Here is a 20,302-nt window from a genome sequence, read left to right on the forward strand (position 1 = left end):
TGAAGAGCAACTAGGGGTCACTTTCAAAGGCATCTGGATGATGGGCAAAGAGCCCTATAATCTCTGTGGTTCCTAGATCTATTTGCTTTAGTCACAGATATCAGATGCAAGAAAGCTACGGATGATGTGGAGGACTTAACTTTCAGAAAACACAGCTGTTAAGCAACTAGAAAATGCTTGTTTCCAAAACTTGAAAGAGCTGTGGGTTATTTGTAGTTGGAAAGATCACATCCTACCAATGCAAAGGCAAAGAAAGTCGCTGCATTTCACTGGGCATTTTCACTCAGGGATGTGCCCCCTGTTGCTGTCGTCTATTGCATGTGAACCCATCAGGAGGGCTAAGAGCCTCATCAGGACCATCCCTCAGGCATGGTCTAGATTACACTGACCTACAGTGCAAGATATCTTCTGCTTACCTAATTAATTTTCTTTCCACAACCTTTTGACTTTTTTTCCCTCTATTCTGCAATATTTCTCATGAGCTTGTGACAAAAAGCAAACTTCTGGCTTCACCTTAGAACCCTACGAGTGAGGAAACAGGCTCCTGTACTGTGGTAAAGAACAGACACTCTGGACTGTCCTCAGCAGCTTGTTTTTTAAAGGAGTTGAGGTAAATTCTCGTGTTTGCTCCAGACAGGAGACTTTTTTAAAAATCAAACCTTCATTATTAAGAAAGGAAACTCATTAAATTATTCACTTGGGATGCCCGTTGTCAAATAGGAGAAGTAGAAGAACAGTTAAAGATCGCTAATTAATGTTCTCCTTACCACTACAGGGCAAATGGATGTTACTTGCTACATTATTGAAGTCTGGCCAGAGGAGATTGGGTGACCTCAAGAATGAAGGATTCCTCATTTAAAGAGTTAGGCAATTTTTTTAGTTCCCTCCTGCACACATGTTGATTTGTTAGCTTTACCTTTTTTTTTGGATGTTGGGATAGGAGATCTTTAGTGATGATCTGGCTTCAGTCTAGACAGGATTGCTTTTCCACAGTATATTGAAATAACTGAGGTTCAGCCTGATTTTCACAATTTTACTGGAATATTGCTGTGCTGTAACTAGCTTTCTTGATTTGATGGTTAACACAGAAGGGATCTAGAGTCCTCCCTAAATCAGAATGTGGTAGGCTGATATACTAGTTCTGTAATGAGCTCTCCGTACCCTGTTTGTTCCTGTTCACACCAGCAATGTCAAAAGTTAACTGTAAAAGATTCTAAATTGCGTTCGAAATCATTTTCCAACAAGATTTAAAATATGTGGCAAAATGGTGTCTCACAGAGAGAATTTCTTTCCCCTAAAAGAAGGCCACCCTTTTTTTTTTTACCTTAAAAATCACCTTGTTTGCAAACTAAAAACTAAAAGAAAAAAACTGAAAGCATTCTAAGTGAATCATGCAGTTAGGTTAATGTTCATTTATTGCACTTCACTGGAAAAAAAGGCAAATTTGCAGAATAGGAAGAAGGTTTGAGGGTGAAAACTCAGTTATAGAACAGTTGTGCACAGAACACATTTTCCTGCAAGCATGGTATTTTGTAATTTTTTAATAAAAGCAAAACCTTCTTTTGATGTTAAAGTCTAATAAATCCTCAGGTCAGAAATTATTTCTGTAAAATTCAAGTGATACCAAATTTTCCAGTTCTGTCAAAAACCTGATTGTATTTGAGTAAAACTATACTTAGAAATAATGAGAAACATATCAGAAAGCGTTTTCCCTTTAGATTTTCAGCAAGGTTGAATATGAAAACATCTGCTCACCCACAAACATCTGTAAATATAGTGTTCTTTTACTCCACACTGGTTTTCTGCCAAAGACAATGCCTGCCATTAGACTTAATGTACCAGTGAGATCCCATTGCTCTGTTCTGTTCTTGACTGATAGACATGTGCTGCTTGCATTAAATCAATTGGAATTAAAAACATGTAATGATGCAGTAAGTCTATCCTCTCGATTATCAGCTAATCTGTATTTATGTAGCACTGCATACTACAGTGTTGCATAAATATATGTAGCACTGTTATTCCAGTATATTGTTTGCATAATACTACAGTAATAATGAACCTGTCCAGAGACAAAATGAAACTAAGTGCTTAGATATAAAAGGCACGGACCTGTCACTGTATTAAAGCCACTGTATACAGGGACAAGGAGTCCCTGAAAGCATAGCAACTTTGGTCTTTAGTGCTAACCCTAGAACTCTGCATTCTTTTGATCTTTTGTTGCAAGAAATAATCTGCACCCTTTTAGTGTTTTACATCTTACTTAACCATCCCCTTTCTGCAAAATGCATAAACTTGAAAATATTTGTTAAGCTTCTATAGCACTTAAGTAAACAAGAAGTAATCTCTGAAACAGCTACTTTACTGAGGCTAGCAGAAAACTCTCGTTAATTGGTATCCAAAAGCACAGACTTGGTAGATTCCTGTTATTGTACTGAAGTGTTAAGATGTCTTTAATGGCTGGGTGTGTATGTATGTCTATATAGACTACTAGTTTAAACAAGCTATGTTAAAGAGCTTTAAGTCCATAACTACCAAAACCTTTCATCAGCCTGGAAGTGCAACTGCTGATTAAAAGTTTACAGATGATGATTGTTTTAAGCAGGTAGAAGAACACTGGAAGAAAACCAGTCCTAACACTGACTTCTGCTTGTGTTACTCTCATATAGTGGGTAATTTACATAACAAAATTTGGCTTTTCATCACATTTCTTTCTAGTAGATAATAAGTATGACAGCAGTTCTTTCTTATACCACTGCCATATTTCTGTTTGTAGCTTGCTATTAATGCTTACAAAAATGTCATATAGAGTCATTCAGCTAATTAATAATGTCATTAACTAAACTAGCTCTTGAGGACAGAGCAGACTGCCTGGAAAATCCATCGACCCTGTATCTGTGTTTGCCTTGACGAGGGAGGTGAAGGTAAGATGGAGTAAAGGTCACAACTTAGTCTCCTCGGCATTTGTTTCCAAGCAACAGTCAGTTTGTCTATGGTTATACTGCATCATATTGAGTTTGTTTTGCTTTGCTGCCTCTGCAGGTGAGTAACTGAAGGTGACTGCCTCTCTGGAAATGAGCCATCGTGCTCCAGGTCAGGTGGCTAAACAAACTCCTGCTCTACAGGCAGGAGTCTTGGAAGCAGACCCACAGAAGAGAGAGAAGTCAGTAGCAATAAAGCTGTTTGGAGTTGGAGACTTCAAACTGGCTGTTGCCCAGAGTAGAAAACATAAATCTAATAAAAAAATATCCACCCAAGTTTGTGTGTGTGTGTGGGTGAGAGAGAGAGAGAGAGAGAGAGAGAAGGAGAGGGAGAAGGAGGGAGGGAGGAAAAAACATGAGCATCTTAAGACTGACAAGAATGGACCAACCATTGTTTTTGTGCAGTGGTCATGCTGAAGCAAGAGACAGTCGAACCAACTTAGTGCAAGTTAACAGGTTAAGAAACAGCAAAAGGGCCCATTCATAGATGTGTGACTATTGCTATGGCAAGCAGTCAGTAACCAACATAAATTAGGTAGTAGAAAATACCAAACACTGATGCAGGGAGCTAGTGGCGATGACAATATGCTAGCAGCGAAACAGAACTCCAAGTTCAGACTGTTACTGCTCTGCTGCAGATTTAGCAGAATAGCAGAATTGCTTCTTCCTTTGCATGTTCTGCACACATTCTTGACTTGGCAAACAAAGTCAAATTATGAGGCCACAGCATATTTAAAAAAGCTAGCCTTCAAATTCTTATGGCTATTAAAATATGTTGAGTAAGGGCATATTGGAATATGAATCTGGATTAAGGAAGCATGTCAAGTTAAAATGCAGAACTGATTTCTTAATTATTCTATGGGTAGACAAGTTTTTCTTTGAACAGTTGTGGACATTCCCCAAAATTGGAAGACTAAGGTTACATTACTTAAAAAGGGTGAGTAGAGTAATTTGATAAGCCTGTCAACCTGGTAGTGATTCTCAGTAATAATGGAAGAGTTTATATGGGAATCTTATTCAAGAATTAATGGAAGGTAATTAACATCAATCTGCTTGGGCTCATGGAAAATAGAACCTGTCAAGACTACCTTGTAACCTCATTTGAAAAAAGTTTGCTTGATGTAATGGACTTTGCAAAGCATTTTTATTTGATCAATATTTTGATAAAAAATGGAATGTCAGAATATCAACAATTGCACACACTGGATAGATGAATGCAAGTGTTACCAGAGAATTATCATGAAGCATATATCCTTCTAGTGGTTTCCTTGAATATTAGCTGTATGATCTCTGCCATCTAACATTGTGGAATAAAATAGAAAATCATTATTTGATAAAGTTTATAGATGATAACAGATTAGGCAAGACAAGAAAGCTGGGCAAACCTAAACAGCAGGGGGAATAAAAAAGAGGCATCCTTCAAAAAGTTGAACCTGCGTCCAAAGGAGGCAAATAGGAATAAAATAGATAAATCTGGGGAAACTAAATGCAAAAATACAAGAAAGGAGGCCCAAAACAGTTTGAGGAACTATTTACAAAGGAATCTTAAAGCTGGTTATAAAGGCTTTTTCAGACACATGAGAAGCAGGATGCCTGCCACAGCTAAGGGACAGGAAGGCTCAAGGTAACTCTTTAAGTATAGGAGTGCTCAGAGAATAAAGGCTACGTGAGAAAAACTAGACAGATTTTTGCATGGGTTCTCAAATGAGTTCAGAAGACCTTGCTGGAACCTTTCTTTAGAGGCAATGTCAGGGGATCTTTCTCAGACTGAAGTGTCAGTGAAGAGGCTGCAGAATAAATCACTAGAATGAACAGTAACAAATTCCCAGGACCAAATGATATTTGTGGAGGATTTCCAGACGAGTTGAAGGATAAAGTAGCCAAATTTCTAACTGTGATGTGTAACTTCTCATAAAACATGATACTAGAAAAGTGGAGGTAGCTAATTTCATGCCAGTTTTTAAAAAGTTTCAGGAGAGAGCTAGGGAACATATTGACCAAAAAAACTACTATCTTTACTGGCCAAATTGGCAAGAACTGTAATGCAGCCCCAAGAGATGAATATATTGGGAAAAAAACCAACAAAGTTTCTGTAAACAAAAGTCATGCTTCATAAATTTATTAGTTCTTTGAAGTATTCAGCAACCCTGAGGATATGGGAAATCCAGCTGATACTGTTTACCGGAACTTCAGAAGAGATTTCACCACATGCCTTTCAAAGGCTCTTAAAGGATATAATCTGACAGGATAAGAAGGAAGGTCCTTGCATGGATAAATAGTTAAAAGATAGGAAAAAGGGGTGGGCAGAAATGGTTAGTTTTTACAGTGGAAGAGATTATTAGTGCTTAGTTTACGCAGTTCAGTGTATTTTTAAATGATGGTGAAGAAGGCAAATAGTCTGCTGACCATGTTTGCTGATGGAGCTAAGGGTAATAAAAACAAAGGCTTACTGAGGAATTGCAGAAGGACCTCATGCTACTGAGTGACAGGGCAAAAAAAACAGCGGATAAAATTCAGTGTTGATAGATGTAAACTAAGGCAGAAGGGGAAGACCCAATTCTGACAACATTTACAGTGATGGGCTCTGAGCTAAATATTACCATTCACAACTGAGATCTTTGTATCATGCCAAAGAAAATTTGGCACAGTGCTTTGCAGCAGTCCAAAAAAGCATACTGAAAGTTCAGAATTATTTGGGAAAGAAACTTTCAGAGAGCACATTTTTCCACTGTATGTGCTTGGGGTGTCCCAGGATCTTGGCTAGTGTTTGCAGTGCACTTCTTCAGACAATGCATAGTTAAAGTGTTGAACTAATGCAGAATGTTGTAAAAGATAAAATATTATGTGGGTTCAAAGTGACTGAAAGAAATAATGAAAGAAGAAAATCTTCTGAAGGCTATTAAATATAAGAATATAACCCCTGGTCTAGGAAGTCCATCAGCCTGGTTCAGTGGAGTCTTGACAGTACGTACTAACTACACGCTAGTCCTGTTTTTGTACTTTTCCAAGGCACCTGCCATCAGCCAGTTACAGCAGGGTATTGGACTAAATCCCCTGACCCACTACATCCATTCTTGTGTAATGAGAAAGAAGACAGGAATGCCTACTAAAGTCAGGCCCAAGCAAACATTGCTGTTGTAATACAATTAAGTCTAAAAATCCTCTGTTAAAAAGATTGCAGACTGTGCTGATACAACACCATCCCAGGAAGTGAAAACAAAACCTGTGGGGGTCATGGTAGGGAACTGTCCTGCATTCAGGGTTGATTTTCTTCTGTGGTACCAATGACTTGAAATCCATGGATATGTAGTAAGAGAAAGACAGTTTTTTAAATTGTGTACCTGGTACAACCATTTTTGGAATACTGCATCCACAATTTTAATAAGGACAGGTTAATTAAACTTGAAAATCTTACTGCACATAGGACACTGCGAAGCAGTTTTAGACATTGTGTGTTTTGCGGCTATATTGTCTAAGCATTCTGGGAAACAGAAAGGAGTCTCTCAGCAGGCTCTGACTTTGGCCCTCAGGCCACCACTGGCATAGATGTCACTGCATCAGTGACATAGTCATGGGAAGTGCAAGTGTAAATGCAGCCTGAGAGTGGTAATTTGATTAATGCTGCTTCTGTATATTTTCTCAGCTTATTTCAACGGACAAATTCCCTGCTTCCTCTGACAGAAACTAAGCAGTGCCAGGGTACTGCCCCAGATGTAGTGCTTTGGATGGCAGCCCCTCTTAGTAATTACTGTTTTCAGAATTCTAGAAGGGACAACAATGATAATTTCAAGCAGAATTATTAGTTGCATCTTCAGGTATGAAATAACTTTTTGAAGACACCAACGGCAAAATTAACTTAAATAATGCTTTTCATTAAGAGTTTTCTTTCACTTCCAACTTGAAAATGTCTCTTAATTCAACTAGTCTCCTTGGGGTATACTTCAGCTGCATGAATGTGAGAGTTAGTTGTCATACTGTGAGACAACCTGTATGAGTAAGAAGAAAATACTATTTCTCTTAGCAATACAGAGGTAATACTGCTAAAGGAGTAATAGTGAATCATCATTAGAACTGCCTACAAATTTCCAATAAACCACAATTAGGAAGCCAGACACAGGCATGGGAATTTCACAAATATCCTCAAGTATGTAGTCTGAACTTGGGAGACTTCACTGACAGGTATGGCAGTATATGAAAACAGCTTTGTGTAGCTATTAGAATATCAGGTGAGTTCCCAAAGCTGGTACTGAGGCTACGCTACAGGTCCCTTTTGCTGAACTTGACTGCATTTGGTCTACTACTACACAAGTGAAGTACAGTAAGTATTAAACATCCGTATCAGATCACACAGGTCCTACATCAGACAAAAAAAGCTGATTTGTTACATTCTATCCTTGATTTGTTGATAGGAAGAACCTATTTATCTTGATGGCAGAGTGATGGATGTACACATTAACTGGCTTAAGCAAGAATACATGAAAACACAGAGGAACTGGAAAGAAGTGGCTAACAGAATGAATGCGACAATAGAAATACGGAGGAAGATGATCAGTGATAAGGCACCTTTAAAAGAGATTCTCAGACTGTTTCCTTTCTTAAGATGCCCTTATCAGGTAACAGAGCTAGTTTTAATAATGGCATTGAATTTTATGATCTAGGTGTGGCACAACTCTGGGTGCCTATTTTACTGTAAGTTTGTAGTGAAGTATCCATCAACATTGTTCTTTTTAATGTAACCTGAATTTCTGCTGCTAATCCCACTTCAGAAGATTCAACAATCCTGTATTAAATATATCACACACAACAGGAGTGGGTTATTTAAAATACTTTGATGATACTTGATGCATTTCTTCCCCATTTTGAAAAGAAACAAAACCATCTCATCCAGTTTATAATCTTACTTTACTCAGCTAGTCTTATCCTGTCTTCAAAGCATGCATCTCATTTGCTGTTTTCAGTTTTGGTTTGAGGAGTGCAATAATACCAATTTTTTCTTTTTCTGTTAGCTTTTTAGGGAGTTCCAGCTTCTCACACACATGGACATTTATAAGAAAACAGTTGACATTTTGGAGACTTATTCAGAAAACATATTATCTTTGTATGTGGTGAGGAATAATCCAATTAACATTATGCTGCAAGAAAATCTGAAACTGCACACAGAGGAAGACATTCTGAAATGTCAGTACAAATCTTCTATGCACTGTATGTCTGAGTTTTGTAGTAGCTAATTGCTCTTACTATTGTAACTAAACCAGCTCCAATTTTACTGCAGAAACATTTTAACATTTCACAGTTGCTTGAAAAATATATACTGACAGGAAAGCATTAAGAATAAAAGCTAATAAATTAGAGGGGAAATTAACTGAGTAAGTTAGATATTGAAAGTATTTCTTTCTATTGAATAAATAAAAATGCAGGTTTGATAAAGTTAACAACTGCCCTAAAATAAGTATTGCTAAATGAACAGAATTATTTATTTCTGAGTATGCAAAATTTTGCTTATTATTTTCAGAAAATCCATGGAGAAAACTCATCTTTTGTTTCAGAAAGAGAAACAGTCCTGAAAAAAGAGACTATTTCCTTTAGAAAGAGAAGTACTGTTCCTAAGGTTAAAATCTTGATCCCAGTGAAATATTGGAAGAAGTAGTTACTTACTGCTAACTGTATTTGAAGTACCGTGTCTCTGCAGAGACATATTTCAAGAATAAGTGCACAAAGTATTATTGAAAGCATAAAACCTCTCGAAAGCAGGTATCTCAGTCATGCAAAGAGGTGCCTGTGTCGCATTTGGCTCTCTGGTTGTGAGAGGGCACATGCACCTGCTGCCACTCAACTGCTTTCAGGCTGAAAAACCTGGGGAGTGCAGTCCTGCAGGGACAGTTGTCTTCCTGAGTTCTTCCTGAATTGCTGCTCTGGATCCCTGCTCAAGAGCTAAGCTCTGTGAAAATTACTCCTTAGACTGCCACTTTCTCCCAGAACAATCATAACACCAGGATGTCAAATCAAGGGTAATACACTGTGAATATGTGCATTTCCCATAGGAATTTCACCCATATTACCAAGCTGTTTCTTAATGATGTGATGAGCCTGTGTTTGATACTGGGTTTTTTCTTTTAAACTTACAAAGATGAGTACTCAGTAGCGCATGATAGATAAAAAGTGCCAGTGAATACCCTGATCTGTTTAGAAAACCTTTTTGGACTGTTTGTACTTTTGGCCTTAGAAAGCAATGGATGTTGTATACAGTTTTTCATGTTTTCTTTTCTTATATAATATGCCCACAAAGATCTTAAGAACTCATACTTTTAGTAAGTCACAAGGTCATTAATTTGTTGGGTTTTCTGATAAACAACTTGGCTTTGAATATATGCACTGTTAATGAAAGGATGATAGGTTACATACAAGTACTCTTAATAGCTTCATGACTCTTAAGTCTATGTGACACTAAGTTATTCCAAAGCCATCCTGCCCCCCCTAGCTCAGCTTTCCTTCTGCACCACTGACTTCCCCTTTGCCTTCATCTTCCTTCATCTGCAGGGGGAGGCCTGCAGGCAGGTTGGCCTCTCCCTTCTCCCCCCAGCAGCAGCTGGTGTTTCCACAGCTAATGCTGGAGCAGTGGACGCCTGCTGCTTCAGTGGCACCACTGGTTTCTGGTATGCAAGAGACTGTCCTGTGAGGGGTAGCAGGTACCACATCCTGGGAGGTCCTACAGCACCAGCTTGTACTGCAGCCTCACGTGGAGTGATGCCCTCTGGCAACAGGGCTCCCCAGAGATTATAGGGGAGAGGGGGGTTTGGGGGCATGGGAACCCAGCAAGCAAACTCCACTAGAAACCACCCAAAGGCCTACTTCTTCTGAGACAAATTTAATCACAGTACTGGGTAGCAGAGTGTCATGAATGATTTGAATGCTACTGCCCATCACAAGCTGGGGCGCCTAAACTTTTACTTACAGTACAATCTGCTCTTCCACATAGATTGAAAAACAGTTCTGCTGCTGAGCTGTTAACTATTCCATAAGCCTCCACCTGTTTTTTTTTTTTTTCCAGGCCGATACTGTAGTGTCAGAATGGTTTCATTTGTAATTTAGTAGAAACCCTTGCCTTTGACAGATATGAAGATGACTGCTGCATGTTTACTTCTGCCAGATGTCTTTGGAGATGATTCCAGTCTGTTTGCTGCAGTGAATGAGGAGGTAGGAGACAGAGCACCAGCAACCCTGGTCTCTCTTCCTCATATGAGTTGCTTGGGCACATCACTTGGCCTTTTGGTGGTTCAGTTTAGTTTCTGGAAAAGGGGTGACATTAGCCTGCATTTTGCATAAAATATTCATAGAAATTAATTCAAAGCAGTGTTACTAAACCTACTTAGTTCTCTGAACTGTTGTTGCAATTTATAATCCAGTTCACCAAAGTGATGCTGTGGCATCATTTGAATTTTTTTTTTTCCCCAATTGCAGGTGAAGGTGCTAACACCAGTGCTGAAAGTAAAGAATCCCTTCAATGTGAACTCATGTGACTTTGCTCTGTACATAGAAAGAGAAGAGCTAACACAGCTCGACGACTGCACCATGGCTCTGGCAGCTTTGGTGGCTGCATTTCACGTGTTTGATATCCCATGTCCAAAGAGAATCCACAGAACGCTGAACTTTGTGGAGTCTCTGGTCTTTGAGATGAGAGGTTCACCATCCCTCCCGGCCCAGGTGAAGAGAGGACTGGAGCTACCTAAACATCCCAATATTTGTTAGTGTACACAACACCTGTCGCAGGAGCATTTGACATTCTGTCACAAGTAACCATTGTTGTGAAGATAAATCACTCATTCTTTCTAGTGAAAATGGATGAATATAACTCAGTTGTGCTTTATAATGCCTGTTTTTTATTGTAATGGCTTTTTTTTAATTTAAAACCTGAGCATTTTCATTATTTTAAATGGAAATTCTAGAGCAGTTTTAGCATTAGAATAAAACTTTATAGTTTACTGCATGAGTTTTGTATTATTTTTCCAAATGGAGCATTTTCCAAATTCAGATCATGTTTGACTGTCAGAGTTAAAAAATAATCACACTTGTGAATTAATTTAAGCATTTTGCTACTTCAGATGTTAATACATTTAATTTTTTGAAGTGACACAAAGATTTGCATGTTGCCACCATTTCACTATATTATGATCATTGAAAGTGCAGCGTAATAATTTCTTGCATTTTAAAGTGGTAGGCCTGCTTTTTAATTTGCAGGATGATGAGCTTTTGCTATTTTCCCCATGCACGAAACATTATTTATTTATTTATTAATATCTTGAATTTACTAAGTAAGAATTCTAAGATGAGCTCTCAAAGCAGCAAGATTGAGTTATCTGGGATGCTGCCATGTGCCTTGTAACTGCAGCTTTGGCACTGGGGGCAGAACTGCTCATTCCTCTTTCTGAATTTGTTAAAGTGGCATCCGCATGGTCAACTTCCTATCTGCCCCCCGGAACAGAGGCCACGTCCTCCCCTCTTCCATAGCTGCCTCTTCTCCCTAACACAGCCCTTTTAACTCCTTAAGCCTTGAGAGCTGGAGGTCCCAGGGGTTACAGCCTGATAAGGAAGGGCTTCAAAACAAGTTTGGTAGTGATGGGCAGTAGAAGCAGCCAGCAAACTTTACTTGAACTATTGCATTAATTACTCTATGCAGAAGTGAAAAGGACTTTTTATTTAAACAGTCTGTTCTACTACAGAGATCAATCTCTTACCAGTTCCAAAAATGTCCATGTAGGCAAAGCAACATCTGTGGTCACCACTACTCTTTTAAACACTCAAACACATATCTTGCAAGATTGCAGAAGTTTTGTTAAACCCTGGCTGTGCAGGGCTCAGTCCAGTGCAGAGATTACAGTGGGAGTATGAGGAGATAATGCTGTGTTTAATGGTGAGACTCTCTTGCTAAAGTCTTAGCATTTTCACTTGGCTCCTATGCAAATCACAGTACATCCTTAAGATGTAATTGCTGGGCCATGTCCAACACAAGATTCAAAACCCAGCCAGCTGCCACTTTAAAGATTCAGTAGGTTTTCTGAGTACTTTTAGTTTCTAATTCAATTTGTTAGGTGTAATCTCTGTAACAGAAGCTGCTATATTGTTACCTCAACACAATACGAAAGAGGAATCCAGTAGAGTAAATGATTCTGCATGTCCTCACTGTTGTAATAGCTGTATGAATAAAAAAAATTGGGCTCTGTATCATTTAATAGAGGTTTATTCTGCATCTTGTAAACAGTATTAATTGGAACTCATTTCTTAAACCACAGTACTTTGTAAGTAGGTATATAAAAAGTAATTGGAGCAGCAAATCTCTTCTTCGGTTCTCACTGAAGGGCTGGTTCAGGCTCCTGTTTTCCAGTTTGGCAGGGGTGCCCAGGCTCTTCACTGGACAGACGCATCCCCCAGGGTTCACTGATCCACAAAGGAGACCCCATGGAAGCATGACTGCACATGAGAGGGAGAGCATGGGGAAGAGACACCTGTGGCTACAGAGCCAGCACACAGGAGGGAGACACACAGGAGGTGAGGGTTCAGGGAAGTGAACTACTTTGAAGGAAAAAGACGGAGAATTTAACATTTTACTTCCTGCATGAGCAACTTCAGCTGTCTCCAGTGACAAAATCCAGGACCATAAGAGGGATTCTGACTGTGACAGCAAGGGGCCTGTGAACCTTAGAAGTGTTTTGGGAGAGGGCAGACAGCAATAGCTAAGTTGCTCTTAAAAACATGGTCACATTGAACTACAGTGAGGAATTACTCCACACCACCCTCTCAAACAGGGGGGTTCATCTGTGAGAACCCTAGGCATACACAAATGTAACAGACATCTCCAATTCAGTTTTATTTGTATTGTCATACAATAAGAGTGCAATTTAAATGTACAAATTTTAAACAAAATGTAAAAATATTATTTATGTAATGCTATGGAAGGAAATTAACAGAGCAATGCAACTTACTTCATACTGACCCTGTTTTACCTCATATTATGGCAGGTACCAGTCACCCAAGTGATCTGGAAGGGGCACACAGAGTTCTTGAAATCCTAAGGAACTCCAGCCAAAGAAGAAACTAGCAAAAACTGTGGGAAGATTTAAAATTCTCTGAGCTCTGTGCAACAGAAATGCTCTGTTCGTTCTTAACTCTTAAGGCCGAGCAATTGCCCACCTCAGCACTAAGAAGAGGGTTTCCAGAAAACCTGATCCAACTCTTCTCCCTCTTCTTGCAAAAGTAAAATTCTGGAACAATCCTCAGTATACAGGTAGCTAGGCTTTCTCCAATTTAAAGTGCATCCGGTTTACATCTTATGTATATATACCAAGTGCAGCAACTTTCCCTGACAAATCATTATAAAGAACGAAGGGTGCCTCAACTAAGTACCTGCTGGTGAAACTTGCAACGTTGCTGATGAACTGGTGAGGTTCACACCTTTTACCTAGGATGTGCTTATGCACCATATGCATTTAAGTAACCTTTTCCTCCTTGTTTTGTCTTTCCCCCTATGCCTTATTCATTTATGTATCACAGACTTTCAGTCTAGGAAGCAGAGCATTAAATAATTCTCCCACCTTTGGGAAAACAAGCATATGTTGAGCATGAAGCCAGAGCAGCTGTCCAAGGTTTAGCACACCGTTTTTCTCTACTGTTGCAGTAACTCTTGTTAATATTCTTACCTCAGAATATATGTATTTTCCTTCATGTGCTGAAGGACTGTAGGAGGCTCCCATATTAAAAGGCTGGGACTCTGTTGTGCAGCATGAACAAAACTCTTCTATGAAGTCAAACTTTATTTTTCAGTTGCAGCCTTCTCTATACTGATCTTTTGGTAGAATACATTAAAGATGCTGGTGGAAAAACTCACATAACGTTTTTGTAATCGTGCAAAAGTAAAAACATTCAGTTATCAAAAATGCATTATAATTTCAACCCCCAACAAGGTTTTTGTTTTGTTTTGTTACAAGCAAACACAGTTTTATAATCTGTAAAGTTATATGCTGTAGCATAAAGTGTCACGTATGTAACATTAAGTGTTTCATTTTTAAATTATGGCACAAATTCATATTAGCCATAACAGTCTCATCTGGCTACCTGTAGCCTCATTTTTGGCTAACTAGTTTGTATTTTGATAGTACGAAGTAAAAGCTACAGAAAAGTAAAATAGGTACATGAAGTAGAATTCAAGAATTCTTAGAAAATATTAACATTCCCTCATATAATACAGCATAAATAATTAATGAAGGTTTTTTTGATGTCCAGAGAAAGTCAGGAATCCTAACCATCCATGGAAAATTAGCGCCATTAGTTTGGTAAATAAGATTAGCTGACTCGGTTGTTATACAGTAACTTCTTAAAACCTTGAGCACTTCCCAGAAGGATTCAGATGTGTACTGGCTCTATGAGAATATAAATAGTCCACCAGCACTGAACATACTTTTCTTCTTTTCCGAGAGTCCTTATTCAACAATTCTAGTGAGTCTTTGTGCTTTGAATAAAACATGAGCTCCAGTGGAGAAAGCTGGCTTGTACACATTTTTCATTATCTTCAAAGTTCATTGTGTGAGTTTTTCTCTGCAGCTTTGAACATCAGAATGGAATTGAAGATTTTTAGGGCTGGTCCCAATTTAATGCTCATTATTTTGACTATGTCTGATTGGGTCATTAGCAGAAATGCTTCTCCATCAATTTGCTTTAAAAGAAAAACAAATACAGCTATTAATAGAACTCGCAGTGCAGCAACAGAGATGTTTCAGGTAATATGAAAGGAAATTTCAAGCAATTTCAGACAAGGTATAAAGGAATGGCTGAATACAAATGCTTTCAAACTTCAGGATAGTTTTGCTTTGAACCTTTTAGGCAGATGAGCCAGTTCAAAACAACAGGCTGACAATCCTCTCTGTTTGAAAACAACTGTTTGGCTAATTTTTGGCTAACCACCTTTTATTTTCATACTGACCATATGAAGTAAAAGCTACTAGAAAGTAAAATGGGTACATGAAGTAGAATTCAGCTGTACTGCAACACAATCATTCTTTTTAACCTCTCAGTTACTCCTTTTATCCAAGCCTTCAGAGGAAAGCTTCCGCGTTTCACTCATAACCAAAGAATTGAAGCTCTCTTCAACCTACTCCTTTCCTTCATAAAATAACAAAGAATTAAAATTAATTTGGTCCCTGATGTAAACAAGGAACTGGGTAGGTAAAACTGCCTCTTAAACACAGACAAAACTTTTAAAAACACTAAACATTTTTCTAGTGTTATTTTCTACTAGTGTTATTTTACTAAACATAGCTAGTGAATATTTTCTTGTAAACAAATCACTGTGTTGGCAGGAGACAGTGTAAAGCATAAACATGAAGAGCCACAAGGCAAAGCCCTAACTGAAAAGGATTTTCATTTTACTGGGGCAAACAATTCTGTGTAAATGTCAGGTCACTTAGGTATCTGTAGTAAGTTTTCACCGTAACACAGGCAAGACAGCTTGGCCTGAAAGCCAACTGTGGTTAAATTAGGTGCACTGCTTAGGCTTAAAGAAACTAATTTGAGATCTAAACAGTGTAATTAATTTCCTGTAAGACTGGCATACAGACTTTCTGAATCGGATGTGCTGCGAAGGAAGATACAAAGTACACCACAGCACTCTTGAGAAACATTGCAGTGAGAACAGGATCACAGAGCTACCACAATTACTTTCTATTCATTTGTGCACAAAGCCCAACTGGGTGGGCTCAAAACCAAAAGTATGGTAATGTGGGGGTGCCCATCTTTTTGAAACATCTTAATACAAGCAGAAGGACCAGGGTTCAATTCTACAGCAGGAGAAGTTTGAACCAATATCTTCCACTTACTGAAAGACCCTTCATTACAAGCCAGATAGGGTATTCCAGAACAAAAGTCTTTCAGGCCCCTTTGTCAGAGTTAGAATAACGGTATAAGTACTGCACATAAGAAAGAGAGCATTAATGCAAAAATGACCATGACTCCACAGCCTAATGGTTAAGGCATTTACCGATAACTGTGGAGAACTAAATCGATGCTTCAATGACTAGGTTAATGTACATCTAAATATTAATTGGGAAATGAAGGGGAACCCCCTAGCTGTACTCCCTCCTGCTTCCTTGCCTACAGTCACTGAGCTGTAAAGTAAAAGACAAGAAATACCTAACAGCCAGATAGATTTTTTTTATCTATTATTAAGAGATTAGGCACCTACAATTCTTAGGCTATGTCTATAGTAATAAACAATGCTTATATTAGTAAACAGTGTCAGAGAAGGGTCCCTGGGACGGTTTTGGCACAGGCCAATTGATCCTCTCCGAAACAATTTCTAGGCCTGTTTGAGGAAGCTAGCATGGGTAAGAAACCATTTCCAATAGGTAGTCTGTATGTATGGTAAACATATGGATGTTGGCCAGTCCATGCCAGCTGGCCTCACTGTGAGAGAATGATCATGGGTAGATTTAATTTGCTAGTCATAGACAAAACCTGAGAGGCTGAATCTTAGAGAGGAAGTATTTTCTTGGATCTCTGATTATGGAAGGGTTTAAGATTCATCCATCTCTGCAGCACTTCCCATCTGCTGAATTGCTTAGCAGCATGCCAGCTTTTATTAATCTTTATATTCACTGGAGAGACTCCCTAAATGACACAGGGACTGAGCTAGGCCTGGATCTTGCTACAATTGCGAAACACCTAAAAACTGAGCAAGTGCAAAATGCCCAGAGATGCAGACTGTCAATCCTTTGATACACCACTGTAATAGTCATTACAAAGTCTAAGCACAGCCTGAAAACCTTTGTCACATGAGAGGGTTACCTGGCTCTCTATCATCTGTACACTTTTTCCTCAGGAGGTGCATCTACCTCCTCAAGTCTAAGTACCACAATTATTCTACACTTGAAAGGCTGGTTGACTTGGGCTATTTCAGGATCATATTCTGCCCGCTCAGATGGTCTGGCTGGGATAGGCAGGCAAACTCGCCGCTTTGACAATTTCTGATCAAATAGCCCTCCTGAAACTAAGAAGCCTTTGAGAGGGAAAAAAAACACCATCAACAAAAAACAACCCAGCTTAAAAAGACCTATTATACTTAAAATCCCTATCACTTCCCAGTGACAATTTTGGCACAACAAGCTTTACAGATACCAGAAATGCATGCTTGGGGTGTTCCCAAAGTGAGTATATACTCCCTTGAATCTAGTCAGAAGTATTCAGATATTCTTATTTCCTGCTCATTCAAATCATACTTGCAGACTGGCTATAGCAGGAGGAGGAACTTCAAGAGTTAAGGGTGATTAGAGAAGATGCAGAGTTTTAACTTTGCATCTCAGGTGGCTGACTTCAACTACTGTTCTGCTTTCTGCTTTTTTTTTTTTTTCCTCTTATGAACATCCTATAAAACATAAACCATGTACTTATAAAAATAAATTTCCTCAAACCAGATTAAGAAAGAGCATTAGTCTGTGATGAAGTTCCTCCTCTTCTACCATTATTTCTAAGTAATTTAAATTACAGTAACAAAGTTAGATAAACACGCAAGAGAGCTGGTTGACACTTAGCTAGTTTTATGTTACACACTCCCTGACATGCAAAGTAACCTAACCTTCCAGACATTTTTTTCTGACTTTAAGCATATGCTTCATGCACATACTTAATTTATATGTATTTTCAATGATAAAATAAAATTAATTTTCCACTAAGCTTTGTATTCTGTGTCTGTTTTTAATAAAATTCACCCACCTCGTCTTTAAACACCTTGCCATGCTCTTCACATCCTGGTAAACTCCGTATGAATTCAGACACCTGCCACCAAGGAATACAGTGAAAGCTTTCGTAAGACCAGTGTTTTCTCAAAATAGTCTTAAGAAAGACTGGCAAGCATTAAGGCAAAGGTTTTTAGCTCTTGTTTTTGCAACCTCAAATTAGGTGTTCCACCCTCTTCTATCAATGTCCTTTTATCAAGGACAAGATTCACAGAATCAGCAAACTGAAGGAGCACATGCCATCCTAGTCCACATGACACCTAAGAGTGGGATACAGCTAACTCCCTCAAAAACACTCTTTCTTCTATCCATTTCAGATCTAGAGCCATGAATCCTCTCTTGGTGAGTCACTTCTCACAAACAGAAATGGTTACTGGCTTCCTCTCCTTTATTCCTTACAGCACAGAGATTAGCAAATCATTTTTCAAAGTTCATGTTTCTTTTCTCTTTAGAGGAGCTCTGACTGTCACATCTGCAGAAAAGTGCCTTAATCATAGGTACTTCTGACCAGGGATTAGACCCTGACTGTCCAAGCATTACTACACCTAAACAGTTACAGAATCACAGAATCACAGAATGGTTGAGGTTGGAAGGGACCTCTGGAGATCATCTAGTCCAACCCCCCTGCTCAAGCAGGGTCACCTAGAGCACGTTGCACAGGATCACATCCAGGCGGCTTTTGAATATCTCCAGACAAGGAGACTCCACAACCTCTCTGGGCAACCTGTTCCAGTGCTCTGTCACCCTCAGAGTAAAGAAGTTTTTCCCCATATTCAGATGGAACTTCCTGTGTTTCAGTTTGTGCCCGTTGCCTCGTGTCCTGTCACTGGGCACCACCAAAAAGAGTCTGGCCCCATCCTTTTGACACCTTCCCTTTAGATATTTGTATACATTGATAAGATCCCCCCTCAGCCTTCTCTTCTCCAGGATAAACAGGCCCAGCTCTCTCAGCCTTTCCTCATAAGAGAGATGCTCCAGTCCCCCAATCATCTTTGTAGCCCTCCGCTGGACTCGCTCCAGTAGTGCCACATCCCTCTTGTACTGGGGAGCCCAGAACTGGACGCAGTACTCCAGATGTGGCCTCACCAGGGCTGAGTAGAGGGGGAGAATCACCTCCCTCGACCTGCTGGCAACACTCTTCCTGATGCACCCCAGCATACCATTGGCCTTCTTGGCCACAAGGGCACATTGCTGCCTCATACTTAACTTGGTGTCCACCAGCACTCCCAGGTCCTTCTCGGCAGAGCTGCTTTCCAGCAGGTCAACCCCCAACCTGTACTGGTGACTGGGGTTATTCCTCCCTAGGTGCAGGACCCTGCACTTCCCTTTGTTGAACTTCAGGAGGTTCCTCTCCGCCCACCTCTCCAGCCTCTCCAGGTCTCTCTGAATGGCAGCACAGCCCTCTGGGGTATCCGCCACTCCTCCCAGTTTTGTATCGTCAGCAAACTTGCTGAGGGTGCACTCTGTCCCTTCATCCAGGTCACTGATGAAGAAGTGGAACAAGACTGGACCCAGTACTGACCCCGGGGGGACACCGCTAGCTACAGGCCTCCAACTAGACTCTGCGCCGCTGATCACAACTCTCTGAGCTCTGCCATTCAGCCAGTTCTCAATCCACCTCACTGTCCACTCATCTAGCCCACACTTCCTGAGCTTACCTATGAGGATGTTTTGGGAGACAGTGTCAAAAGCCTTGCTGAAGTCAAGGTAGACAACATCCACTGCTCTCCCCTCATCTACCCAGCCAGTCATCCCATCATAGAAGGCTATCAGATTGGTTAGGCATGATTTCCCCTTGGTGAAGCCATGCTGACTACTCCTGATCACCTTGTCTTCCTCCACATGCTTAGAGATGGCTTCCAGCATGAGCTGCTCCATCACCTTTCCAGGGATGGAGGTGAGGCTGACTGGCCTGTAGTTCCCTGGGTCCTCCTTCTTGCCCTTTTTGAAGACTGGAGTGACACTGGCTTTCTTCTAGTCCTCAGGCACCTCTCCTGTCCTCCATGACCTTTCAAAGATGATGGAGAGTGGCCTAGCAATAACATCTGCCAGCTCCCTCAGCACTCGTGGGTGCATCCCATCAGGGCCCATGGATTTGTGGGTGTCAAGTTTGCTTAAATGATCTCTAACCCGATCCTCCTCCACCAAGGGAAAGTCTTCCTTCCTCCAGACTTTCTCTCTTGCCTCCAGGATCTGGGATTCCTGAGGGCTGGCCTGAGCAGTAAAGACTGAAGCATAGCAGGCATTCAGTAACTCTGCCTTCTCTGTATCCTTTGTCACCAGGGCACCCACCCCACTCAGCAGCAGGCCCACATTTTCCCTTGTCTTCCTTTTGCTACTGAAGAAGTCCTTCTTCTTGTCCTTGACATCTCTAGCCAGATTTAATTCCAAATGGGCCTTAGCCTTCCTCGTCGCATCCCTGCATACTCTGACAACGTTCCTATATTCCTCCCAAGTGGCCTGTTCCCCTTTCCACATTCTGTATACTTCCTCTTCTCTTTGAGTTTTGCCAGGAGCTTCTTGCTCATCCACACAGGTCTCCTGCCC

The 20,302-nt window shown here is 40.0% G+C and overlaps 2 protein-coding genes across 8 annotated transcripts in view; one reads left to right on the forward strand and one right to left on the reverse strand.

The window, feature by feature from the left end:
• The window catches only part of SAMD3 (sterile alpha motif domain containing 3), a 51,457-nt gene extending 40,192 nt beyond the window's left edge, over positions 1-11,265 (forward strand). For 4 of the 6 annotated variants that reach the window (XM_067293737.1, XM_067293738.1, XM_013959052.2 and 1 more), the window contains 4 exons: positions 7,388-7,591; positions 7,985-8,180; positions 10,090-10,172; positions 10,437-11,265. In XM_067293737.1, coding sequence (XP_067149838.1) covers positions 7,388-7,591; positions 7,985-8,180; positions 10,090-10,172; positions 10,437-10,724 — 771 coding nt within the window. In that variant the 3' untranslated portion in view covers positions 10,725-11,265. The other 2 variants (XM_013959053.2, XM_067293740.1) reach the window with 2 other exon arrangements.
• L3MBTL3 (L3MBTL histone methyl-lysine binding protein 3) overlaps positions 11,258-20,302 on the reverse strand; it is a 91,285-nt gene continuing 82,240 nt past the window's right edge. Inside the window, exons 21-22 of one of the 2 annotated variants that reach the window (XM_067293735.1) lie at positions 17,733-17,795; positions 11,258-12,443 (exon numbers count right to left, since the gene is read on the reverse strand). In XM_067293735.1, coding sequence (XP_067149836.1) covers positions 12,408-12,443; positions 17,733-17,795 — 99 coding nt within the window. In that variant the 3' untranslated portion in view covers positions 11,258-12,407. Of the gene's footprint in view, positions 12,444-12,825; positions 14,683-17,732; positions 17,796-20,302 lie in introns of those variants that run through there. The other variant, XM_067293736.1, reaches the window with a different exon arrangement.

This window comes from Apteryx mantelli, chromosome 3 (genome assembly GCF_036417845.1).
Source record: "Apteryx mantelli isolate bAptMan1 chromosome 3, bAptMan1.hap1, whole genome shotgun sequence".
Classification (NCBI taxonomy): Eukaryota; Metazoa; Chordata; class Aves; order Apterygiformes; family Apterygidae; genus Apteryx; species Apteryx mantelli.